Source organism: Sarcophilus harrisii, chromosome 4 (genome assembly GCF_902635505.1).
Source record: "Sarcophilus harrisii chromosome 4, mSarHar1.11, whole genome shotgun sequence".
Classification (NCBI taxonomy): Eukaryota; Metazoa; Chordata; class Mammalia; order Dasyuromorphia; family Dasyuridae; genus Sarcophilus; species Sarcophilus harrisii.
This window is the reverse complement of record NC_045429.1, coordinates 457,718,714-457,745,706: the sequence shown is the minus strand read 5'-3', so window position 1 is coordinate 457,745,706 and position 26,993 is coordinate 457,718,714. Positions and strand designations below refer to the sequence as shown.

General features: G+C 44.7%; 2 protein-coding genes across 2 annotated transcripts; one reads left to right on the top strand and one right to left on the bottom strand.

Annotated features, from left to right (window-relative positions):
* The first annotated feature begins 5,262 nt into the window (after positions 1 to 5,262).
* Positions 5,263 to 7,133, top strand: PRLH (prolactin releasing hormone). Its single transcript, XM_023503807.2, has 2 exons — positions 5,263 to 5,362; positions 6,808 to 7,133. The coding sequence occupies exons 1-2, from the start codon at positions 5,263 to 5,265 to the stop codon at positions 6,969 to 6,971; spliced, it is 264 nt and encodes an 87-aa protein (XP_023359575.1). The 3' UTR covers positions 6,972 to 7,133.
* Positions 7,134 to 8,327: 1,194 nt separating this feature from the next.
* On the bottom strand, positions 8,328 to 26,957 carry RAB17 (RAB17, member RAS oncogene family). The gene is made up of 6 exons (XM_031968239.1): positions 26,074 to 26,957; positions 22,288 to 22,447; positions 15,773 to 15,924; positions 13,076 to 13,201; positions 11,084 to 11,177; positions 8,328 to 10,220 (listed from the first exon to the last, which is right to left on the bottom strand). Exons 2-6 carry the CDS (start codon positions 22,442 to 22,444, stop codon positions 10,108 to 10,110), a joined length of 642 nt encoding a protein of 213 aa, XP_031824099.1. The 5' UTR covers positions 22,445 to 22,447; positions 26,074 to 26,957; the 3' UTR covers positions 8,328 to 10,107.
* Positions 26,958 to 26,993: the final 36 nt, after the last annotated feature.

Below are 26,993 nucleotides of genomic sequence, written 5' to 3'. Positions count from 1 at the left end.
GAACAGGAAGATGGATACTTTCTTCTCAGAGGGACATGTTTTCTCTTTGGGAAGGTCCATCATCATTTTCCCTCTCCCTGCACCTGAATTTAGGCTATTCTGCCAGGCCATACCACCAGATGGCGATACTGTCACCCCAAAAGTCCCATCACCATGTAACTCTTCTCCTGGGCCAATGTTTCCTGCCCAATTCCCTCTGCGGCAAAGGTGAAACCATCTTAAATCTTGCATGAGCCCCATTCCTCTCTTAATTCACTATTTTTGAAAAAAAGAAATAAGATTGTAGACTTAAGCCTAGGAGGGACATTAAATGCCATCTTATACAACCCTCCTTAGAGAAGAAGAAGCTGAGACACCGAGCCAATTACGTGAGTTACCTGAGGTCTTACTATGCAGCAAATACTGCTGGGGATATAAATGTGTGAATAGGATAGTGCTTGCCCTCAAGGGTCTTACATTCTACTAGGAGATGTGGGTCACAGATACAGAAATGCCCAGTTACCCATTTGGTTCTCTTTCTTGTTCTTCATATACTGACATCTTTGTGCTAGTTTGAAGATAATGTTCAAAATATATTTTTAAGCAATACGGGATGTGTGAGAAGCAGAATCAGGGTTGAATCTAGATTTCCTGGCTGGAACTGATTACCACCTCATTACAACCACAAGGTCTCACAAACTGTCTCTAACAACATGTTCTAGAATTCAAGTATTGAAGCCAAGATCATCAGTCAATAATGTAGAGAATCCACCTCTTAATGGCCTAGCCGTACCAGACCTAAAATCATACTATAAAGCAGTGGTCATCAAAACCATTTTTTGGTTAAGACAGAGTAGGACAAAAGAAAAGAAATAAAGTAGTGGATTAGTGGAATAGGTTAGGATCACAGGACACAATAGTCAATAGCTATAATAACATTGTGTTTGATAAATCCAAAGACCCCAGCTTCTGGAATAAGAACTCACTATTTGACAAAAATTGTTAGAAAAACTGGAAATTAGTATGGCAGAAACTAGGCATTGACCCACACCTAACATCCTATACCAAGATAAATGGGTTCATGATTTAGGGATAAAGGGTAATACTATAAGCAAATTAAGAGAACAAGGGATAGTCTATCTCTCAGATCTGTGGAGAAGAGAAGAACTTATAACCAAAGGAGAACTAGAGAATATTATGAAACACAAAATGGATCATTTTGATTACATTAAATTCAAAAGATTTTGCACAACAAACCAATGCAGCCAAAATTATAAAGGAAGCATAAAGCTGGAGCAAATGTTTATAGCCAGTGTTTCTGATTAAGGTTTCATTTCTAAAATATAAATAGAATTGACTCTATAAGACTACAAACCATTTCCCAATTGACAAATGGTCAGAGAAAATGTACAGAAATTTTCATATGAAAAAAATTAAAGTTATTTCTAGTCATATAAAAATGTTCTAAATCATTATTAATTAGAGGCACTACTTCACACCTCTCAGATTAGCTAAGATGCCAGGAAAAGATGATGATAAATGTTGGAGGGGATATGGGAGAACTGGGACCCCGTATGCATTGTTGGCGGAGTTGTGAAATGATCCAACTATTATGGAGAACAATTTGGAACTGTGACCAAAGAGTTTTAATCCAGCAGTGTCTCTACAGGGTCTGTAACCCAAAGAGATCATAAAATAGAGGAAAGGACCCATATGCGCAAAAATGTTTATAGCAGTTCTTTTTAACAAGAAACTAGAGATTGAGTGGATGCCCATCATTTGGGGGATGTCTGAATAAGTTTTGGCATGTAAATGTAATGGAATATTATTGTTCTATAAGAAACAATGAGTAAGATAAGATTTCAGAAAAACCTGGAAAGACTGAACATGAACTGACACTGAGTGAAGTGAGAAAACAAAGAAAACATTGTACACAGGAAGAAGAAGAGTATGTGATAATCAACTGTGATGGACTTGGCTCTTTTCATGTGGTGATTCAAGACATTTCCAATAGATTTGGGATGAAGAGTGCCATCAGCATCCAGAGAGAATTATGGAGACTTAATGTGGATCAAAGCATGGTGTTTTTAACTTTTGTTGTTATTTGCTTGTTTTTTCTTTCTCTTTTGATCTGATTTTTTTTGTGTGTGCAACATGAAAAATATGAAAATATGTTGAAAAGAATTGCATATATTTAACCTATATCAGATTAGTTGCTGTCTTGGAGAGGTTGGAGGTAAGGGAGAGAGGGATAAAAATTTGGAATACAAAGTTTTACAAAATGAATGTTGAAAACTATCTTTATATGCATTTTAAAAAATAAAATACTATTAGAAAAAAAAATAATCCACTTTCTTTCCCTTTAAAAGAACCAAGACACCCGTCCCTTTTTAGTCCACCATCATTTATTTTTTGAAAGATTCATAAATTCAGCCCAGCAATCATATAGATGAATTCTTGAAGGACCTGAGCTATATCTGGTTTTGAAGACTTGAAGTGACTGAGAAAAGTTAAGGGCTCTCTTGCCATCTCCTTTATTTTAGCTTTCATTTTTGGTTCTCCCCTTTCCCTTTTTAACAGTTTTACAAAATCCAAATAACAGGTGAGTGATTCTACCTTCTCCCTATTTCCTTTATCATCATGCTCATCACTTTCCAGCAATGGTCCTACTCCATCTTGGATTTTTTTCCTTTGTCTCTACATGGCCAATAAAAGCCAACATCAAAATTCATTGCAAGCCATGAGTTAGGTTTTTCCATTCCCATTTGTTTTGCATTATCATTTCCTTTCTCTGTTCTCATCCTCGATGGCCAGGCTTTGCTTTTACTTCTTGCCCATGTCTTTTGAGAGGTGGCCAATAAGTTCCCTGGGCAGCCACACTGCTCTCCTGAGCTATTTCCTTTGTTCTTCTTCATGGGAACCATTTGTGATTGTGTCATCCCGATTCCATTCTTGAGACCATTCCATCCCTTCTGAGTCAACTCTTTCTAAAGAATGAATCGATGGCCAGGAGGTCCTACTTTTCTTTTATCTAGTATTCCAGAAATCTCTTCTTCCAAAAATCAAGGCTGGATGTCTGACTATACCTTATTGACCATGAAATCTAAGATTAAGTGGTCATTTCCGCACAAAATTCTTTTCAAGTCTGTTCTCAGCAACCGGTTCCTCCTGTTTAATTGAATCCAGTCTAGATTGGCACTTTTCCTTCCCTTCATCTTTTAAAAACAAAAATAGCAAAGTCATTGCAATGGTACACAAGGACTGCAGGAAGATGGTCATAGTTATCGATTTGCCTTTGAACTCTGAAGATAATGGATCTTGCAGGAGGTGGGTGCTAAAATGAGAATGCTTCATTTCCTGGGGGCATCAAGGACCATGCACATGAAGCTAAGGTAACTTGTTTAAAGGCCATTAAGTCTCGATGAAGATTTGGGGGGATCAAATTATATCTCTGGTGATTCAAAAAAGCCAAATCTTTACCTTTTTTATTGTCTGCTCCCCTAATGAGATTAGGGAGGGGGAAGGTAATTGATTGGAGGGAGGCTGTGGATGCCTATGACCTAATCAGTAAAAGAGAATATAAGAGGAGGGACCCCAGGCACATCAGTCGCTTTGGACTCAAACCTCAGCAGGACCATCTGCCCCAGAAGCTAAACTCCTCCCTTTCCTGATAGCACAGTAAGTATACTCTACCCAAATGGGGCAACTGACATTGGGGAGGTCTGAGTGGGGTGAAGGAAACAGGTGCCTACTGCCCTTCAATAACCTAGGTCCTGTGGGGCTGCAGTAAATGCTAGCTGGGGCTAAGAACAGGGGCAGGAGAGAAGAAAAAGGCAGACATAATGTAGTCAAGTGGCAGCTCTGTGTGCTGTCATGATTTCCCCCATCATCTGTGATCATTGTGCAAGAGACACTTCCAATGGGTTAATCTCAAAGTAGAAGGGATTATGTCTCTGAAAGGCCTTCTGATTTTGCCCACATCAGTTAGATCATAATTATCACTTCCTGTATTAATATTATAATAGCTGGCATCCCTATAGTACTTTAAGCTCTGCAAAGTGCCTTATATAGAACATCTCATTTGTTCTTCCCAACAATTCTGTGGGGTGGATGCTATTATCATCCCCAAACTTTTTTTGCCCACTGGATCATTTAACTAAAGGATAGGCTCAGAGCAAAGAAACCAAAATGGTGATATTTAGCAGAAATATTAGAAGGAAGCTATAGGTTAATTTTTAAAGCTTTGAAATTTGTAAGTTATAAAAACTACAATTTATAAAGGTCTTAACATTTACGTGTTATAAAAACTTTAAAAAAACCATTCAAGGGATTGTAGTTGGTTGTTGTTTTTTGAAGTTTGAGGATTTGGCTAATTATTAATTATTCATTTTCTGCTCTGAGATTCAGAAAATAAATCCAATTCAACAAACTTTGCTTGAGTGATTACATGTGTAACACACTGGAGGAGACACAGATGTCTCCCTTGATTCTCATATTTATACTTGGAAGAAGATATTAGCAATGAGATGCTCAATCAATCAATAAAGGTGCTGTCCCCTAATGATAGCTGGCATCCCTGGGTCTCTGGGAGGATTGAAAGGCACTTTCCAGGCTGATCTGATCTGGGCTAAAAGCCCCAGGAGGCAGGCTCTATGCATATTATTATCACCATTTTTAAAAAGGAAGGAAAAGTATCTTGAGATGGGTCACAGTGTCAGAAGCAAGTTTTCAGGAAGTGTCTTATGATCCCATGTCCGATGCCCTTATCTTGAGCACTGTTTCTCATCTTCTAGAGTCTGCAACAGTAGCAAATGGACTCTCTCTCTCTCTTTCTCTCTCTCTGTCTCTCTTTCTCTTTGTCTCTGTCTCTGTCTCTCTCTCTCTCTCTCTCTCTCTCTCTGTCTCTCTTTCTTTCTCTCTCTCTCTCTCTTTCTCTCTCCCCCCCCCCCCCCAGTGTCTCTGTCTATGGATGTGTTTTTCTGTTTCTATCCATTTGTCTTTCCCATTCACTTTCACATCATCAGTTTGGGGAACACAGCTCAAGAAGAACATTTATTTTGGAATCAGTGGATCTGGAGTCAAATCCTGGCTCCCTAATTCACAACCTGTGTCCCCTTCAACAAGTGATTCTCATTTTTGAGGCTCAGTTTCCTCCTTAGTAAGCCCTAAGTCTTTTGATCAGCACTATCAGGAATAGTCTAAGGCTATTCCCTCAAGTCCTCTGGCTTCCTGCATCCACAGGTGAGGCGTACATCTATCTCACGGCCTGCAGAATTCAGCACAATGAACCTCCTGGCAGTCTGCTTCCCGTACCTGCTGCTCACCTGCCTCGTCTTACCCAAGGCTGAATGCCGACTTCATGACGGCTCAGTGGAGATCAGGAGTGAGTACCCTTCCCTACCCAATCGCCCAGACTACCTCCACACCTCTCCTCCAGGACGCCTCCCAAAAGCCCTGGGTTTCTTCCGACTTTAAAGCTCGCATCCTCTGCTTCAGGTCTATCTTGATGGTTTTATCATTATGGGTTTATTGAAAAGTTCTCCCCCAAAATGCTCTGTAGATGGAGAAAAGGTGAAAGACGCGGTGCAGTTGGCAGAGTGAGGAGAGGAAGCAGGCTGCGTCTAGGGCAGTAACAGGAAATTTAATAAGAGATTAGTCTGACTCAATGCATTTATTCACCAGGAATCCTTAGAGCTCTGTAAGGGGGAAGGGACTCCTTCACTTGGGAGACCCAGTGCAGACATCTTCTTCCCTAAGTCACCAAGGTCAGGTCCATTGCCAAAGACACAGGCACAGACGTGACACTTTCATTAAGGTCAAGAAACTTGGTCCCTGGGGGTTCCCACACAGCCCCCATCAACTCTGTGTGACTCAATACAGTCTCCATGAGTTACAGTGACCCAAAATCTCATCGCTTCGGAAGCCACTGGCTGAGGATGCTGGCCAGACTCAGCCCGGCCCAACCGTGGACACCAGGCTAAGCTGGGCTTGAGGATAAAGCCTCCCCAATCAGCCCTTGTGCTCCAGCAGTGCAGAAGCAAATCCATGTTAATAGGAGATCCCTCAAGGGCACTGAGAAGCAGGTGTACATATGAAAAGATACCAGGACTTTTCAGCATAAAAACAGGCTTGTTTCCTAAAGTTTGCTCCCAAATGTGCTCCCCTCTTAATGTACAGGGTATTTTATAACATCAGATCCTTTGGATTCAGTCAGTCACTCAGCATTTATTAAGTGCTTACTGTGTACCGACCAGTGTTCTAAGCACTGAGGATACAAAGAAAGGGGGAAATGGTCCCTGCCCTCAAGGAGCTAATGGAGGAGACAACCCAGGTAGGCACACACACAAACACAAGGATTGCACAGGATATAGGGTTACAGAATAACAATTATAACAGCCAGGGACCCCTCCAGCTAAAGAATCCACTCCCCTCATTTGACAGGTGAGGCGCATGATCTCCACAAGGAAAGAGGAATGAATTTGTAATCAAGGGACCCAGAATCAAATTGCAACTTGGCTCCTTCCTAATTGTGTGAACTTGGGCAAGGTCCTTCACTTCCCTGGGATTCAGTTTCCTCATCTGCAAAATGAAGGAATTGGGCCAGCTGGCCTCTTAGGTTTCTCGGGTCACTCGAGATATGACCTCTGAAGTTGGGGAGCTAGCATTTGGGATGCCCATTGGCAACCATGACCCTTCTCTGTCCGTGGTCCTGAGGATACATCAGTCACTCAGCAATGATGTTTATCCCAAGCCCATCCATTTTTCCTCTGAGAAGCATGAACACTCAGCCCCATTGTATCTTCTAAGCCTCCCGCCCTTCCTTTCCAGATCCCGACATTGACCCTTCCTGGTACACGGGCCGAGGAATCAGACCTGTGGGACGCTTTGGCCGAAGGAGGGCCACCTTGGAGGACTACCTGAGGACTGCCTCTGGACGACATCCAACTTGCTTTCCTGCAGAGGAGAGTAACGAGTCTACCCAAGATGAGTAAGATGCGTTTGTTGGAAATAAACCCAAACGTCTTCTCTCCCCGGCCCTTCCCTCCCACTCCCTAGTTTCGTTCTCGGCAAATAAAAGTATTTGATCTTACTTAAATCGGTGTCTTTGTTTGGAACTGAAATAAACCAAAGAGTTGCATGATGACCCGAGTTCAAATTTCATTTCCAGGGGCAGCTAGGTGGTGCAGTGGATAGAGCACCAGTCCCGAAGTCAGGAGGACCTGAGTTCAAATCTGGCCTCAGATACTGAACACTTCCTAGCTGTGTGTCCCTGGGCGAGTCACTTAACCCCAATTGCCTCAAAAAAAAAATCATCTCCAATATTTACTAGCTGTGCACCCATTAAATTACTTAGCTTTCCCAGGTTTAAGTCTTCTCATCCGTATGACTAAGAGGATAATTCCTATGGCAGTCATCTCATAGGGTAATTAATCTCAACAAGAGGAGGGGTTCTTTTAGTCTTTGCACATGTATCCCCCCCACCTAGCACAGTGCCAGGCACATAGTAGGTGCTTAATTAATGCATGTTGACTGATTTGGATTATTATGAAGAGTCAGTGAGAAGATGTTTATAACAGAGCTTTATCACAAATAGTCAGAAAGCCTTGGGGCCAGACCTTATCTCTGATACACACTTGACTGCATGACCCTGAGCAAGTCACCACTTCTCACCACCCCAGGTAATGCTCTAGATTGATAAATTACAGGTGTTCCCAATTTCCAACACTGAAAGGCGTTTCCACACCAGGCAGTCCCTACATACATCAATGATGCACCAGACACAAGCCGACCATCCCCACGCCTATAAAGCTGGACATTCAAGGAGTTAGGATCTGATCTGGAAAGTCTTGGAAAACAACACTCCACAGGGTCATAGAAATGCAGCTCTAGTACTGGAAGGAGCCTCAGAACGTCTCTCCCAACCTCCTTGTTTTACAGATAGGGAAACTGAGGTGGGGAAGAGGAAAGGCCTTGTCCAGGATCATATGATTAGTGAGTATCCTAGAAAGTTTTGAACCTAAGTTTAATGATTAATTCAATGGCCTCAGCGAGCGCCCATCCTCCCTTGGAACTGTCCTTTTCCTCAGGGAGGCACCTTATTCCTGGCTTTCCTGGTTTTCAGAACTTTCACTGATGTCTCTGAGCAAACCACTTCCTTAGACCACCTTAGACTGTCTTTTCTCAATAAACAAAACCTCCAGGAGCATACCTGCCCTGACTGCCCTCTGGTGAGGCAGGGGCTGACTTCTTCAGTGCTAGGCTGATGGCGGCAAAAGTGGAAAAAGAAGGAAAGGAAAAGGAAGAGGAGGGAGAAAAGAGGGAAGAGGGGGAAGAGGAAAAGGGGAAGAGGAAGGAGGAGAGGGAAAATGAAGAGGGGAAGGAGGAGGAAGAAGAGCAAAAGTGAGGAAGGGAGGGGAGTGGTAGCATCCAAGGCAAAGACCCAAGATGCTCCAATTTAAAAAAATGAACAACCACAGAAACACTTCAAGCATCAATGACTGAAGATGACGTTTTGCTTTGATCCAGGCCTGGGAGCTTCTTGTAGGTGGTTACTCCCAGTGTGGAAAGTCCCTCTATTAACTGAGATCAGTGACTGCTAACTAAGTCTTAGAGAATCACCTACAGGGCTTTGAGAAGGTTCACGCAGCCAGCAGGTGCCAGAAGCAGTACTTGAACACCAAAGCTGGCTCTCTGCCTCAGCTACAGAGCACCACTGTTGATCTTTGGGTCATGGCAGCAACAAGACCAAATGTTGCTTCATTGGTTGGATTTTTTTTAATAATCATGTAATCACAGCATTAAAGGGGATGGATCCCTCTAAGTCCCGCTGATTGCTGGCACTGTGACATGAGCAGGTAGAGCTAAGTTAAGATGACTATGGTCTCTCTATTATTATTAATACCATCTTCCTTTCCCATTGGGCTGCCTCCTCTGGGTGTCTCTATCTTGCCCTTTGGGGTGCCCACCCCCCACTTCAGCCTTTCAGCTTCCTTTAGAACACAAGCTCTTTGAGAACAAGGACTGTCCTTTTTACTTCTATTTCCACTTCCAATTCTTAACACAGTATCTGGTATACAGTAAGCACTTAATAAATTCTTGTTGATTGACTGAATACCTTTCCATATTACTTTTAAATTTGCATAATATTTACTCACATCAACCCCAGAATTGAGAAAGTATGAGACCTCAGTATATCTAGAACTGGGAAGGAGGTTAGAGACCATTTAGCTTAATTTATTTTATAGACAGGGAAACTGAGGCCCAAGGAGCTAACAGTGACATGACCAAGGATACACAGTGAGTACAAGAATTGAGTCTTGTGGCTCTGAAGACACTAATATTTACAATGCAATTTTGCACAAATGTCATTATACAAATTACTGAGAAGGAAACTGAGGCTCAGGAGGCTGTACAGTGATTTGAAAAGCATCTTCTTAATCATCTAGGAAGAGAGTATAAATATGAAAACATGGAGAAGTATACACAGGATTTAAGTGTTTCTACCCTTCCCATTTCAGCTCCTTCCAGTTGTGTTCAGATGGCATGTCCACCTGGCGTTGGGCTCCCCCGGTGCCAGCCAGCAAGGGGATGCCTCACTCTGACCCATCAGAAGGCAGCCAGGCAGTGCAGTGGTTAGAGCGCTCAGAGCCTGCCTTGGCCCCCCAGTCATGTGGGTTCCTTATATTTAGTCCCTTCAACAATCTATGTCTCCATTTTCTCAGCTGGGAACTGAGGGGGTTGGGCTACATGACTCCCAAGCTCCCCGTCAGCTCTAAATCAGTGATTGCCAGAGAGGGAGAGGCCGTGGTGTCCCTGAGAAGCTGCCCACAGGTGGAGGCGTCAGGTGTTCTGGCTCCAGACTCCCAGACACCCCTGGCCCATTCCTCCTGCCAAAGGCTCCATCAGGAGGCTTTACTTGAAGGCCCCATGAATCTCTTCTGAGCCTGGGAGGGAGAACTTGTATGACAGCAAGTCCGGCATTTTGAGTCAACTTTCCAGGTCACCCTTGCCATAGCCAGGGCAGGGCCATCCGCCGGCTAAAACAAAGGCGCTTTCAGGAATGGGCCGAGAGCCTCGTCTTCGTGAGGGAAAGCCAAGAGGAAGCCAAAGTGGGGGGAGGGTTCTTTCCTAGTCCAGGCAGCATTTGTTCTTCACTATCCTGGTTGTCTTCAGGTCGACTCGGGGCTCCCCCTGCTGAGTCTGACCCCCATTCTGTTCTTCCCTTTTTAATAGTTCACGAGCTAGAAAAGGAAAAAGAGAAGGTAGCAAGATGTTTGCCCAAGAAGCCAACTCCTCCCTCCCTCACTTGAAAGTCACATTGAGGGATCTGTGGAGGGGAAGGTCCCAAATCACGACCTCTAATCATCCATCCGAGTTATCCCAGCCTTTCTCCTGGGCGCCAAGATGCTTGGAAGATGGACAAGACCCGCAGCACACATGAATACACTTCCTAATGACAGGGCCTTTTATATAAGCTTATATTGTAGCCCTCCAAGATGGAAGGCTGCCAATCAATCCATCAATGAATATTTATTAAGCACTTACTGCATACCAGGCACTCTGCTAGGCACTGGGGATACAAGGAAACCAAAATATTCTTGTACTCAAAGAGCTTCCATTTTCTTGGGGAACAGACTATACACATATAATCCTGTTTCTATTGTCTATAAGCTGTGTACATGTGGGCAAGTTATTGCCTTTCCCTGGACCCTAATCCTCACCCACAAATTGAGGGAGGCTGGACTACATGGCCTTTCCAGTTTTAAATCTAGTCCTGTGACCTCTCTTAACCTCAGTTTCCTCACCTGTAAAATGAGGGTGTTGGACTAGTTGACCTCTGAACTACAGAGCACTGTGGATTTGTGAACAGCCACTAGGGGACTCAGGTGGGAGGGAAGGACCAAAACTGAATCTTCTGGCTCCCCAGTCTCAGGGCATCTCAGTTTCCTCAGTTGTAAAATGGGGTAAATAAAGCACTTACCTTCACAGGTCTTCCATGAAGGTCAGATGAGATAATAATTGTGAAACATCTAGCACAGTTCTGGGCATACAGTAAGCACAATATAATCGTTAGCTTTCATTATCGTTATTATTATTTACTTACCTAAGGCAGTGAAGGCTTCGGTCACTTGGTAATTTAATTTGGCCGAGGTTTCCATGAACAATAATTTCTTACTTTCTGCAAATGCTTTTCCCTCCTGAAAGAGAGGAGAAAATGAACTCAAAATCCTAGAATCTTGAACGCTAACATCGACTGATGTCACCAGCATTTCTACTGGCTTAAAGTTTACAAAAGCACTTTGATTAGACTCTTTCACTTATTTCCTCACTTTATAGGCAGAAAGAATATTAGAGATATCTCTACAAGCTTCTTGTTTTCCATATAAAGAGTGTGAGAGATTTATTGACATGGACTCAAATTTATCCCCCTTCGGATTACTGCCTTGGTAGAGTGGTGGAGCTTGAGTAACTCGATGAAACAAGGAGCTAAGGCATACAGGGTTATCTAAGGTTCTGGTGCAGAATTTTGGCAAAAAGTGACCCACTGGAAGAGGAAATGGCAAATCTTTGCCAAGAAAATCCCAAGGGTCATACTCAAGTGAGAAAAGAGATGACATTGAAAGATGAGTCCCTGGGGGCAAATAGGTGACACAGTGGATAGAGCATCAGCCCTGAAGTCAGGAGGACCGAGTTCAAATCTGGTCTCAGAAACTTAACACTTCCTTGCTGTGGGACCTGGGCAAGTCACTTAACCCCAACTGCCTCAGCAAAAAAAAAAAGAAAGATGACTGTCCCAGGTTGGAAGCTTCCTGATACACAACTGAGGAAGAATACAAGATAACCAGCAGTATATCCAGTACTAATGAAGCTGCTGGGCCAAAATTAAAAGGAAATTCAGCTGTGGATGTGCCTGGTGATGAAAAGAAAGTCTGAGGCTGTAAAGATCAATATTGCAGAGAAACCTGGAATGGAAGAGCAATGAACAAGGTGAGCTGGATGTGGTCAATCAGAAGATGGAAAATTGAAACATGGACATCTCAGATGTCAGTGAACTCAGAGGATGAATATGAATATGAAGTGGAGATGATAAACAGATTTAAGGGCAGACAGAGTACTTGAAGAACTGTGAAAAGAATTTCATAATGCTGAACAAGAGGCAACAACAACAACAACAACAACAAAATCCCAAAGAAAAAGAAGGGTAGGAAAGCAAAATGGCTCCTGAGGAAGATTTACAAAGAGAGGAGGAAAGGGAAAGGGAAAGAAGAAAAAGAAAAACATTCTCAAATAACTGCAGAATTGCAGAGAATAGGAAGAAGAGATAAGGCTTTCTTATCCCTTTCTAAACCCTTGGTTTAGGATGGTCATTAAACCGTAGACTAAAAGGGACCTCAGAGGCCCTCTAGCCAAATCCCTTCATTTTATGATTGAGAAATCTTAGGTTCAGGTAACATGATTTGTTAGTGGTTTCCCTATCTGGGCCTCAGTTTCCCCATTTGTGAATAAAAGGACAAGTCTCTCAGTCTTTGGATTTGACCTCTACTGATTTCCCCAACTGTGACCTTCTCAAGAAAAACTGAAAAGCTTTTCTACAAAGAATAAAAGTAAAACCAAGACCCAATACAACATAGGCCTTTTTCTGGGTCTCAAAGCACACAGCAGCCCAAACAAGAAGAAGCTGTAAAGTACCTAGGAGAACTAGAGCTGGATCAACCCAGGAATTTTACAGACAAGGCAGAAAATAGAGCAAGACTCAGCCACTATCACCCAGCTGTCCTGATTCCCAGATCTCCCAATTCCTAATCCAATGTTCTTTCCAAAAGATCATGATGTATTCAGGTGAGCTCTGAGTGATGGAAAAACCAATGAAGGTCCTGATGAAGAAGGAGCCTCAAGACAAAATATGGTATACATTGTCTGTATCCAGTGTTTGCATTTAACTAAATTTCTTTGCCACAAAGGAGCCTTTTGTCTACCATATGGATGGAAATGACAAAAGACATCAATAAATTTTTTTTTTTAAAAGACTAGGCTGTTCTCTCTTAACCTGGAGCACTATTCGGCAATGGTATCCAGACAATGACCAAACACATACCTCAAGGGTCACTTCCCGAGAATCCTCAAGATCTGTCTTGTTGCCTACTAAAATCACCACAATTTCGTCAGGTGAAAATTCATTCTCCAGCTCTTTCCACCAGTTCTGGGCCCTCTGGAAAGAATCCTTAAAAAGAAAACAGCATATAATAATCTCTTCAGTTTGATTGGCTAGAACAAAGTAGTGGGAAAATGGATTTTTTCAGGGAGCTTGCAGGCTGGCAAGCGCTTTATAAACATCATCTCCTCTGTACCTATAAGCTATGTTCCAGTGAGATTATTTTCCTCATTTCAAAGAGGAAGAAACTAAGATTTAAAGAGATGAGATGGTTTATGTTGCATCACAGGCAAGATATGATGAACTCAGGTCTTCTGAAGTCGGGGTTCAGCACTCTAGTTGCTATGCCTCCCAAGAACAAGTACTTTTTTAATGTGTTGATTTGCTATTGAGACCCTTTTTCTCCCATTTGATGTTTGCTATTCTCATAATTTGGTTTTTTCAGCTTTGATCATTATTCAACTTTGGTTTGTTTGTTTTTTATTCACATACAATTAATACTTGTTTCAGAGTCCCAAATAACATGTCCCCTGAGAGCTTCATAAAACGGGGGCAATCATCACCGAATCTGAGAGCTGGAAGGGACCCAGTGGGAAAAGCCCTTTCATCCAAACTGAACACAAAGGCGATCCCCAAGGTCATATAGCCGATAAGTGGCCAGTCAGTCCTCCATGTAATTTTCTCATGCACTTCTGAACATGTGGCCTTCCCAGAAGAGCTAGTCTCTGGCCACAGCTGTTCCCAGAAAACCCAGAGGACTGAGATCAAATAGCCACAGAGAGATTGCAGCTAAAGCCCAGCCCTTCCAAGAGGAAGCACAAACAACAGCTCAGTCCCAAAAAGGAGCACCTGGGGTTCTCTAGACTAAATTGATTTTCAATGAGTAATCTCGGGAATTTTGGCTCCTCTTTAGGGAGTGTTAGCACATCAGCTAATTTTTTTAAACCAGTTTTGGACGTGGGAGCGAAAGATGCAACATCAATCCAGATTACCAGTCAATGAGATGCTAAGACCCGCTAATGAGAATGAAGTGCTTCTCATGTTTATTTTTCCTAGTGACTAATCTAGACTTAGCACATGATATCATGAGATTATTCAATGCTCAGCTCAACTGGATCAGTATGTACTAAGTGTCTACCAAAAGCCAAACATGTGCTGGACACCGGGGGATTAAAAGAGAAAATGAAACCAGATCCTGATCTCACAGGTTCAAGGGTTAGAGCTAGAAGCAATCTTAAAAGTCTCTGAATCCAGCACTTATATGGGGAAACTGAGGTCCAGGGAGCTTAAGTGATTGATCCAGTGCTATATACTGATGTATGAGATGACATCTGAACCCAGCTCCAGCCACCATACCATGCATTCAGCTCAAGGATATAATATATCCAGACAAAAAACTACATAAAATAATGGGGCATCTCATGTACAAGGTAGCATTGGAGATCTGAGCTTTGTAGGGAGTTTGAGATTCCAAGAGGCTAAAGTGAGGAGGGATGGCCTTTTGAGCATGATGCTCTGCCTGTGTAAAGTCACAGTGGTGATGAGTGGTTATGTCATACTATGATGGCATTTACATAGCTTCATAAGTGTCCAAAGCACTGTGAATATGTTGTCATTTGATCCTTACAATAACCCTGGAAGGAAAGTGCTATTATTATCCCTATTTTACAGATAAGTAAACTAAGGCACAAGGCAGGTAAGTGATATGCCCAGGGTGGCAACCCTAGGAAGTATCCGAGGCAGGATTCAAACTCGGCTCTTCTTGATTCATGGAGGGAAAGAGCACGTAGGACAATTTAGTTATTAACATATAGTATGTTAGGGAGAATGGTGCAGACTCAGAGAGAAATATATGCTGGAATCGGCCCATGCTTTTAAATGTCAAACAGAATAGCTTGTGCCTTATTGTAGAGGTAATGGGGAGCCACTGATGTTCATTGAGCAGGAGAGTAAAATGATCTGCCTGAATTTTGGGAATAGCCCTTGCCAGCTGTGCAACCCGAGATGTTCCTCAGGCCTGGAATTCTCTCCCCCTCCTCTCCATCACCTGGCTTCCCTGGCTTCCTTCCCATTCTCACTAAAATCTCCCTTTCTACAGGAAGCCGTTCCCAGCCATCTTCATTTTAATTGGCGCTTCCCCTCTTGGACTATCTCCAGTTCATCCCGTATTAATCGTATTTGTACTGAGTTATTCACATGCTGTCTGGCTGTGATTATCTTAAGGGACTGGATTGGGGGTGGGGGGGGAGGGTTGCCTTTTTTGGTATTCTCAGCACTTGGCACAGTGCTGCACATACTAGTTTCTTAAATACTTGACAAGTGACTAGACATGGAATTAAAGTGGAATTGGAGAGATTGGAGGCAACGACCAGTTAGGAGCTCCTGCAAATGTCCAGGTAAAGGACAGAGAGGGCCTGGTTGGAGGGGCAGGGGGATCTGAAGGAAGAGAAGGGGGCAGATGAGAGCTCTGATGAGTATGGGGTCAGAGGAGAGGGAAGTGGAAGGGAGGCCCCTAAGATCGGGTGACAACTAAAGGAATCTCACGCCTCTGGCTGGATTTGATCTGCTTAAAAAAAGGGAACAGACCCAAAGACCAAGCAAAGGCTATCTAGGGACCGTAAGCACCCAGGGCATCCAGACCTTGTTGGCAATGTCATAAACCAAGATGGCGGCATTGGCTCCCCGAAAGTAGAGGTGGCAAACGCTGTGATATTTCTCCTGTCCTGCCGTGTCCCAGATCTCCAGCTTTAAGGCCGAGTTGTCTATTTCCATCATCTGAGTGAAGAAGGCACCTGGGAGGAGAGAAGTACTGCATCAGGGTTGGAAGCAGGAATTGTCATCCATCATGAGCCATGATCTGTTTTGCGGTTCCTGGGGATGGGACCAAAGCTTTCGATGCCCTGTGACCAAATACCATCCACTCACATCACAGGAATCCTTTGTTACCCTCTATAATGGGGTCAAACCAGCAGACTTCTCAAGCCAGTCTTGTCCAACCCTCTCCCACCTTCAAATGTCTGAAGATGCTAGTGGGGTTCCCTACCTCACTCCCACCCCCAATCAGTCATCTCCTCTCCCAAGATCCCCTAGATCTTTCCAATATTTCTCATATGACATGGGTTATGGACAGTTTCCACTACTACATACATATATACATATGTATACACATCCTCACACACAGATATACAATAAACACACTCTCACAGACACACATATGTGCATGTGCATGTATACACATACACATGTATACACTTATATACATGCACATACACATGTATACACTTATATACATGCACATACACATGATCTTGCTAATGCTTTCTTCTTGAGATTACCTTCCTGAAATGCTGAATCTCTCTCTCTCCCCCCCCCCCCCCCCTCCAGTAGAATAGAATCTCCCTAAGGGCCAAGCCCTGTTTTGGTTTCTTTCTCAGGCTCCCCAGTCCCAGGGCCTAGAACACAATGACAGAGACTAGAACTAGTCATGTAACCTCATTAGTATAAGAAACTTGGTTAAGAAATCTCCCTCTGGCACTTTCCTTACAATATATAGTCTTGCAGAATGGGGACATTGTGCCTTGCCCCGCGTCACACCCTGCCCAGACAGTAAGTATCCGGGTGAAATTCAAACTCAGGTCCTCCTAATGCCAAGAAGGACTCCTGGAGCCCATATGCTCTTGCTCCCTGACAGAGGGTTAGCAATGGGGAGCTCTGACAGATTAACTGACTTGCCCAGAGTTACAGCCAGGTCAGACCTTGCATACAGTAGGTGCATAATAAATGTTTACTGAACTGGATTGTTTGGAACCCAAGACTGTAAACTCCTCAAAGACAAAATCTTGGGTATTTTTCAGCTCTGCCTCCTTCAATCACTAGTACTCAAAATGTGGTCCTGGGCATTCCTGAGACCCTATGGAAGGTGATTTTATAATAATGCTAAGATGTTTTAACTTTAAATTTGGTAAATACTGATGGATATAGAGCCAGGCCCCAATTAGTGCTCCTAATAATCCCTTACAGTGCTGGTATTTGAATTTCCTTTGAGCTAAACTCAATGATCCTAGTATATATAATTATAGCTTCAAATAGAGTGGGTACATACAACCACTTCAAGGGGCTCCTCGTTTGCACCAATCAGGATCTCACTCTAAACCACATAAACCAAAGTTCTTTGGAGGTCTCAATAATTAAGACTGAAAAGTAACCCAGAGACCAAAAGGTTTGAGAATTGTTGCTGTGGAGCCTTGAACAGTGTTCACCACTCATACGATTACATTTATACAAGGCATTTAATAGGAAGTGCATCTGGTATATTCCAGTGAAACTGACTCTGTCTCTCACCCCTTAAAAATGGAAAATGGGGATCGCTAAGTCTCCCGAATCTACCTTGATCATTCTATGGCTTGAACCTTCAGGGCCACCAGACAAGCTCTGGTGGGATGAATTCATTCTTGCCACATTGGAGATGACAATCCTGACAATTTCCATTTTGCCAGGGTCTTAATCAATCAATCGGCCAATCGACAAACATTTTCCCAAAGGTCCATGCACTGTGCTAGAGGTGGGTTTACAAAAATAAATCAGGCCCTCCTCAAGGAGTTTATATTCTCAATAGGAAAAATCATATTTACATATAAATCAATACCAGATTTGCATTAATGCCTTTTATTTTGTTAAATTTGGTGGGGTTTTGTTTTGTTTTTAATTTTGTTAAATTATTTCAACAACCCCATGAGCTCAATAGTGAGCATTGTTATTATTATTATATCATTATTTTATTAATTATTTTCCTCATTTACAAATGAAGAAGCCGAGTCCCACGGCCATGCTGTGTCCCCCATCGCAGAGTTAGGACTGAGCCTTCTGACCTCAGCCCTGGCATTGCTCCTTCTCCCACCTGCTGCCTCCACTCATCCAGGATTGGATGCCCTGGTGCTAACTTTGGAAGCTGACTCAGGCTGCATCCGTCGCCGGCTGTTCCTATTGCCTTATGTGTGGGCATAGGGCAAAACCCACTTGTCTGAGCAAGTACTTTGCTTCTATTATTGCCCTTTCCTTTGCTATGGAAGTAGCAAGTGAGGATGACTGTCTTACTGGCCATGAAGAATCCAATGGTGTCTCGTGTAATACTGTGCAATTTTTTCAGAAATGAAGCAGGAGCCATTTGGTGTACGTTTGCAGAACTAGCACAGCAGGGGCCCTCTAGGCTAACCAGGACTCCCTTCTACAACATCTGGGATCAATGCTAACCCGGGCTCCTCTTAAAGACCTCCCATCATGGAGACCTCACTCCATCACCACTTCCCAATGCTTCCTATTCCATTCTGCGGAGGCTCTAATTCAGAGAATCATGGGATCTCAGAACCAACAAATTCAGTGTCTTCCCATCAAAGAAGAGGTCCCTGGGTAATTGTCCAAGGTTATACAATGGTATGATTGGAACCCAAGTCCTTTGAATCCAAAGCCAGGGCTTAAAGACCATCTAGGTCCTTTCCCTTGGGCAATCTGGCAAAGCGTGAGGATCCTGCTCAGAGTAATGCTTATAATGTCCGGGCTAGCTTTCTGGCGGTCCTCCGGAAGGGCCTTGGTCTCAGCAGAATAATCACCAAAAGAATGGACAAGAATACAGTCCAAAGTCTTTATTGTCTCTTACTCAGTCTGCATCTGTCATAGTCTGACCCATTCTCCCTCAGCAGTCTGCAGTCTGACTTCTTGTTCCCAGTTCTTATGTACCCTATTACAATAACAAATACATTACAGTACACTAAGTATGCATGAACTAGAGAACCATGACATCACCACACTAAGCACTAAGCATATATGGGAATTAGAGAACCATTGTCTCATCAATTTCTCTGAGTTAACACCTTATTTCAAGTACACTTCTCCAGGGTTCTGGCCCTCTACAAATGCTCTTAAATGCGGGGAATAACAAGGGAAACCAATTACCTTGAAATAATATGTTCTAAATAACAAGTCAGGAACCCCTAATCTGGCCAACCTCTGCCCCAAAAAATATTCCCCCTCCCCACATCCCGCCACCCTTGGTTGGCACCTAAGTGATTCCTCCACTGAGGATAGATCTCGTTGGCAGTCCATCCTGCCCTTTCCCTTTTGCTTCTGCCCCCTTGGCCAACCTGAATGGGACTAATCTCCCTGCCCGACTTCAACAACAAAGACAAGGACAATGACCATTTGGCCCATAACCCAAACTCTGAGGTGTTCTTTGAGTATTGAATTAAGTGCTTCGGATTAAGACTTTGCGTCTCTTTGATCAAAGCCTGGACTCTGCTGCCACACCAATTTGTTAAGACTTATTTGGCTTGTCCGATAAATTGCACAGTGAACACTGTTGGCCTTGGGGTCAATTACAATCTATCCTTAGGCACTTCCTAGCTGTCATTTCCCCTAGAGTCAATTCTTCATCTATAACCTGGGGGTAACAATTGCACTCCCCTCCCAGAGTTGGGAGGATCGGAGAGGAAAAATATATAAAACATGTTGCTAAATAAATGTTAGTTACTATCGTGGGCTTATACAGATGGGAAGTAGACAAATACATTGTAGCAATGATGTCCCCCAGTCATTTGGCAGAGTAATTGTGCCGATTGCATCAAGGTCCCGGACATGGGAGAGCCTCCTGGAAGAGATCTTTCATGAGTCTGAGGAGCTTGGTTTACTCCAGCATGCAGAAAGCCCCAAGTACAGGAAAAAGGGCTAGATTTCAATAACACCTCTAGAGCCTCTAGAAGAGTGTGTGGGTGTGGAATAAATAGTATAGACAGGAGGAGGAAGATGGATTTCTCTACTGACCCTGAGCTGCCCATGAAAGCAAAAGCCCTTCTCTTCAATATTAATATTTTGCCCGTGTGGCTGTATGGAAGCAAGCCCCTAGAACCCCTCTAGAACCCCACTTCCTCTAAAGAGAATCACACAGAGATTGGTGGAAAGACCCCAATCCTTGTTAGCGTTTTGAAGTTTTTTTCAAGCACGTTACAAACATTTTATTATTTTACCCTCACAGCAAGCCTGGGAGATACATCCAATTATTATCCCCATTTTACAGATAAGAAAACTACAGCAGAGACAGCCAAGTTTCACAGAAGCCAACCCAAATGTTCATGGGAACTATTCGTGTCCAAGCTGTGGCAGAGTATTCTGAGCTCCTATTGATCTGATCAGCCACAGTAGGACACACTGGAATTGTACTCTAATATAATGATGTCATTTTAGACCTCTTGCACCCATAGAGACAGGATTTGACTCCTAGCTCCAGGTCTGGACTCTATCCAGTGCACCACCTGACTGCCTGACTAGCATGATTGGCTTTGGTTATTTCAGCTTCCTGAGCCTCAATTTCTCTCCTAAGTCAAATGAGAAGATTGGACTAGAGAGCTCTAGCTTTCCTTCCAGCTCCGGAGCTATCATTCAAAAGTCCACTAGGTGTTGCTCTCGTCCCACACAATGGTCCCCAAAGCCTATAGAAGTGAAAGTGCTTGAGGGAGCTTTCTATGTAAGCAGTGGAGGGCAGTACTCCTCCCCGGAGGTTTCCATGGAGCCTCCGAGTTACTTCCTGAGCTGATTGATACCCTTCCAGGGTCACCTGACCACACCAAGTCAGCCCACGCAGAGGCTCCAGATCTCCTGATTCGACATTCTATGGTCCCCGGGCTGGCTCAAAGGGAACAACTTTCATTTCCCAGGTTTCCCATTCAGAGGATGAATTGGAGGAGGAAAGTCTTTGATCCTCATCAGGAGGACTTTGGTTCAAATCCTGTATGACCCTGGGCAAGTACTTTCTTTTGGTACCTCAAGTTAATTCATCTATAACATGGGGACACCTGCCTCCAGGGGCTGCTGTGACAAACAAATGCACCATTCTGAAATCTTTAGGGCCCTACAGAAAGATACTATTATTATAATTATTTACTGTTATTTAGATCTGAGACTTTAGGGTCATGTAATCCAACTCCCCCATTTTCTATGCTGGCAAACTGAGGCACAAGGGAAGAAAGTGGTTTAGTATCGTAGGTCACAGCTCAGAGTCTGTCTAATCCAGAAGAGGAAACACAGAGAGTAGAAGACAGAAGCAGGATTTGAACCCAACCCCATCCACTCCCACTCCAAGGTTAGTAGCTTTTCCACCATCCCAAAACTTCCAGGGTCTTCTCCCCATGACCTCCAAAACTAGGAATGGAGATGGTACCTGGTTTAATTAATGTTGGTCTTGCTGTGAAATCTGCTCCTCAGGGAATGTAGAGCTACTCCTTCAATTCTGTCTGGGTCCAGAGAGGGGAAGAGATGGATGCCTATCACTAGAAGATGGCCCTGTTCTACAGCATGGTCTAGGTTGCCCCCACTCTCTTGGATGCTGAACTGGCATCCATTTGCTTTATATTTACTTTGTGTGCCTCTGTTTACTTATCTGAGAAAGGGGTACATCCTCTCAGTGGAATATAAGCTCCCTGAGGAAGGAACCTTGGTTTTTATCTTTGCATCCCCAGGGGTTAACTCAGAGCCCAGAACAGAGTGAGTGATTAATCAATATTCACTGTTGAATTGGTGGAGACATTCCATTTGTTTATTCCTAAAGTATTAGATGTAGATGGCTGAGTGAGAAGACTACCATGAAAGGAAAGAAGGCAGTGCCATGATCCCCCAATAACAGTTCCTCCTCTTCCCCCAGGATGGCAATGCAGCCCACTGGGCCAGAGAGGAACCTTGCGCCTCTCAAGGAATTTCATTCCACCCAGAAATATTCTCATTCTTTGAGCCCAAATTTATTTCTTTGCAGTTTGCACCCAGTGAGACCAAGAGGAACTGATCTAACCCATCTTCCATAGGGCAATCCTTCACACTCTTAAAAACCCCTCCCTTGCCCTGCCCCCACTTTGGACTTCTCTGGGAAGCCATCAATAGTTGGTCTCTCTGGAAGGAGGCACCGACTTCATGGCAATAGTGCCCAATGGTGAGGAGGGTTATGCTCTAAGACAGCTGATAGGAAGCTCCCCTTTAAAGAACATGACTTCCAGGCTCTTTAAAATCTGAGTGAACCTCTGAAGCATGCTAAGGGGAAATGCAGCTCTATCCCCACCCCAACCCTATTTAGCTCCCTTGGTCTTAGCATGAAGGAAAAAGCAAAGTGGAGAACTCACAGCCCATGGTGGGCAGGATTTCCTTGAAGTCATTCTTGATGAGTCGGATGACCAGGCTGGACTTGCCCACAGAGCTGCTCCCCAGGAGAACCACCTTGAAGACGAAGGGCTGGTGGGGGGCACCCTCAGGCTGGGTATTTCCCTTCGTCTGTGCCATGCTCTGCAAAAAAACACCATCCATCAGAAACAGGTACCATCAGATGCCCTAAGGATGCCAATGGCGCCAACCATTCACTTGCAAGGCTTCCTATTAATGCTCTAATGGGTACAATTCTGGAGGGTAGAGACCAAAGTCCCAGTTAGGAGCACTGGGTTACAGTCATTATGAGCACAACATGGGACTTTTCCCTGGCAAGATTTCAATCAATGAAAAAATAATGCTCCATTTCTAGTAATTAATCCCACCCCTTTGAGGGGATCAAAGAATGGTGGATTTGGAGCCAGGAGAGGCCATCAGAACCTTATCTGCCACTTAATGTTGAAGGGCTTGCATGAACCTCCCTGTGCCTCGGTATACTCATCTGGAAAATGGAACCACTGATTCCTATAGTACTTAACTATTTAAGAGCATCAGTAATATTTTTCATGCAGAAAACTAGGAGAAGCTGAAAGCCCTTCATCATCACCCACAATCAAAGCCATGGGACTGGGAACAGTTACCGCCTTTGGACCCTCCTAAAACATCTCATAAAAATATCGATGTTCAGAAGCACTAGAGAGATCCCTCACCCAGGGCTTCTTCTCTTTTATGTGTTCTTAGCAGTATCCAAAGAAGCTCATAGACACACACACCCCCCATCCTTCCCAGAAGCATAGGAAATGCTACATTTCCATTTTGTTCAGCCATATCTGGCTCTTCATGACCCCACTTGGGCCATTCTTGGTAGAGACATTGGAGGGATTGTCCATTTCCTTCTCCAGGTCATTTTACAGATGAGGAAACTGAGGCAAGAAGGGCAACGTGATCTGCCCAAGATGATACATGTAGGAAGAGAAAGAATCAGGAACCAAAACCAGGTCCCCTAAAAGTCTGGCCATTTCCTCAGCACACAAAACAGCCTAGCCAAGCTCTCCCGATAGTGCTCACTCAAGCTCCCCAGTGACCATCATGACCAAATCCATCAGCTTCTCAGAACTTCATTTTTCCTTGCACACACAAATATATTCACATGCAAACACACATGCATGCACTCAGAGAAACACACAGAGGTAGGGAGCTGTCCCAGGCAATGTGCCACTAAATGACAAAATGAATAAACGAAACAATCTCAGGACAGTGTGAATTTAGAAAACAGGACTATCTCCTGGGTTAGAATGGACTGGGAAAAGAGCCAGGGGTATCAGTGGACCACAAAGCTAAAGGGAATGAACAGTGTCACTGAGGCAGTGAAGAGTCAAGTGTGAGCTCTGGCTGGGTTAGAGAAGGCTCCCAGAGTGCTTCTTGCTATGGTCTGGCTCAGACCCCGTCTGGAGAGATTCACTACGATTAACTCCATTTTAGGAAGGACCAGTTGGCCCCATTGCCAAGCCAAAATTCCGAAAACGTAGCCCTGACCCCGTTCCTCCTCTACTCAGGCAACCCCCATGGCTGGGATTTCTCAAAATCGCTTTCAAAATGTCCCCTTTTCTGGGGTTGAGGGAGCAAGAACATGATTCCAACCTAGCAGAGACTTGGGCTTTGGCCACTCAATGGTCTCAGCCAAGTGTGAGCCTTTCCTTTCCTCGTCTCCAATATCGAAGCCAATCCAGGTGCCATGATTTTGTCAAATAAAACCTAGACCAAAGCCCTGTGCTCTCTCTAGGAGAGACGATAGTTGGATCGATCCAATGAGCCAATCAATTTCTGTAGGACACAATAAGCACAAGGCACCGTGCTTACCTCCTTCAGGCAAACACCATCAGTGCTACTGTCCCTATTCTACTGATGAGAACCGAGCCGAAAAGATGGGAAGTCATCTGCCCAGGGTCATAGACCTTGCAACATCTGTTTGCTTCAATGTTCTCATCTGGGAAACGGGAATAATGGCAGCACCTAGCTCCCAGGGTGATTGTGATGATCAAATGAAACTATTTTTAAGCACTTCACAGGTGCCTGGCACATAGTAGGTGCTATTTGACTGTTAGTTATTATTATTAATCCACTTCACCACCATAAACATTAAACCCACCATAATCTGTACGCCCTGAAAGAAGGATGTGAGCAAAAAAGCTGAAATGAGAAAATACTTCAAAGAAATCATTCTTTCCCAAGTACACACAGGAATCCAAAGGAGGCTGGGGCACGATGTCCTGGGAGCATGGAGACAAACTGCTTTAACTAACAATAAGCCAACTGTGTCACAGTGAGACTTTGGGCAAGTCACTTAACCCTAATTTGCCTCAGTTTCTTCATCTGTAAAATGAAAGCGCTGGCCTCCCTGGCCTCTGCAGCTACTTCCAGCTGCATCTGTGGTCCTGTGATTCAAATTCAAATCCCCACAGGCTAGATAAGGCACAAAACCTCCCTGGGGCGGTTTCCTCTCATTTGAGGGGAGGGGCTTGGCCCCTTCCATTATGTTACAAACACTGGGTTCTCTTCCAGCCCGAATATCCTCCAGATGAATTTGAATTTCAATTGTTTTCAAGACCTTTAAATATTTTAAATATCTGCCCTCCCCCATTTTCCTAATGCTGTTCATTAGCTCCCACCCTAAAAGAGATGACATCATCCAAAGCCGCTCCCATCAGCCTTTGCTAGATCAAAAGTGAGTGACTGGGAGAGACTGGGAGCGAAATGGGGGATAAATGGGGGAGCTCGGAGCGGCCACAATGGACCCTGTGTCCACGGGGCAAGAGGTGGGGCCGGCGGCCATCCAGCATTTAGCCCCCCTCCCTCCATAGCCAAGATGACCCCCAAGACCCAGAGCAGCCAGTGGCTCTCTTACACTCGTACAGGTTAGTAAGAGCACAGAGTTGGACCTGGAAGGGACCTTGGAGATCATAGAATATAACCCCCTTGTCTTACAGAAAAGGAAACTGAGGCCCAGGGGAGAAGGGGGATAATAACACTGAGTCATAAAATTAGAGATGGAACTCTCCCCCATCCAACATATGTGGACACTTACACACACACCATAGACACACACGTACACACATGCATGATTGTGCACAGACATGTGTGCTCGCACCAACACATACACACATACAAGGTGCACACGCATCACAGATACATGTGTATACACGTGTGTGTACACATAGAGACATGCCCGTAAGGCACACACCAGGCCGTGCACATAATCACATGCTTGTGTGTACATGTGTGTGCAAGGCACACATGTGTCTATCCATGCAGCCTGGGTGCATGCTCGCCTGTATACAGGCACATGCACGTCTATATGTACCTACACAAGCACACACATGTACACACACAATTTTGGAGAAGATAATTAGGAACAGGGAAAGGGAAGTGACTCCTTCAAGATCACACGGCTGGGTATCCCCTGGCAGAGCTGAAGCCAGACCTGGGAGGGCTCTTCCCACTCCTTGGCCTCCTCAGTCCCGCTAATAACAAGGACTAAGATCTGATGGACGAGTTGTGGGCAGGGACCAGTTCCGGGCCCCAGGGCCCCAAGGCCCCGCCCCCAGCTGAGTTGGTGCCAGGAAGGTAGAAGTAGCCTCTGCTGCCCTCGGGAACGGTGACCCCGAACTGCCCTGGCTGCAGCCCCCCCTCCCCCAGCCAGCTTTAGGAGCCCTGGCCGGGAGGCTGCTGGCCCCGCTGGACAGCTCCATGCCCCTCTGGTCACTCACCTGGGCTCGGGGCTCCACAAGTTGGGCCTGTGGGTCTGGCTGCTGGGCTGGAGGATGACGGGCCCGGCTCACTTCCTCATAGTTCCCGGAGAACTTCGCCCCACGCTCTGCAGTTGGCTGAGCCAAGCTCGAGCCCCAGCTCACCTTTCAGCAGGATTGTTCTCCTGGAACCAAACAGGGCTCATTTCCCCGAGCGGGGTCGGTGATTGGCCAGCCCGCAGAGCTGGGGGTACGGAGCTAGGACAAAGAGGGAGAGGGTCAGGTGGAAGGAAGGCCCTGCTTCCCCTCCACCTCTGCTGGGCCCCCACCTCCCCGGGACGCACACTCACTCACACAGCAAACAGCTGCCGGGAGGAGAGTGGAAGGTCCAGTTGTCAGGATGCAGCGGGCGGGACTAGGCCAAAGGGCTGAGCCATAAACCTGAGAGTAGGGGAGGGTCAGGTCCCACCCAGCAGGCGCTGATGGGAGGCCGGAAAACCCCGGGCCAGGGGACAAAGGGGAATTCTTTGCTGATCGAGGTCATTGCGGGCCTGTTTGTTGGTCTGCAGACTCACGGGGCCATCGATTTAGAGCCAGAAGTCCAATGGCCTTCATCGTCCTGCTCTGTACAAATGGCGGCTCCTGACCCAGCAGGGTTGGCTTCCAGTGTAGCTTCTGACACAAACGAACCTTGGAGCTGGAAAAGCCCTGCTCGGTGCCCGAACAGGGGGCGTCTGCATTGGTACAGACCAGTTTTTCCCCAGCAGTTCCAGGCACTAATAAAAATCAAAGGCATGAACAAAATCGGCCAAGTGTGTCCTGCCTCTGACTCATGCCCAGGACAAGGAACCTTCAGAAAACCAAGCTGGAAGGCACGGAGGGATTTTTTTCCCATCAGGCTCTGCTTTTTAGGGAGTTTGGTGCTCTTTAGGGAGCACTGA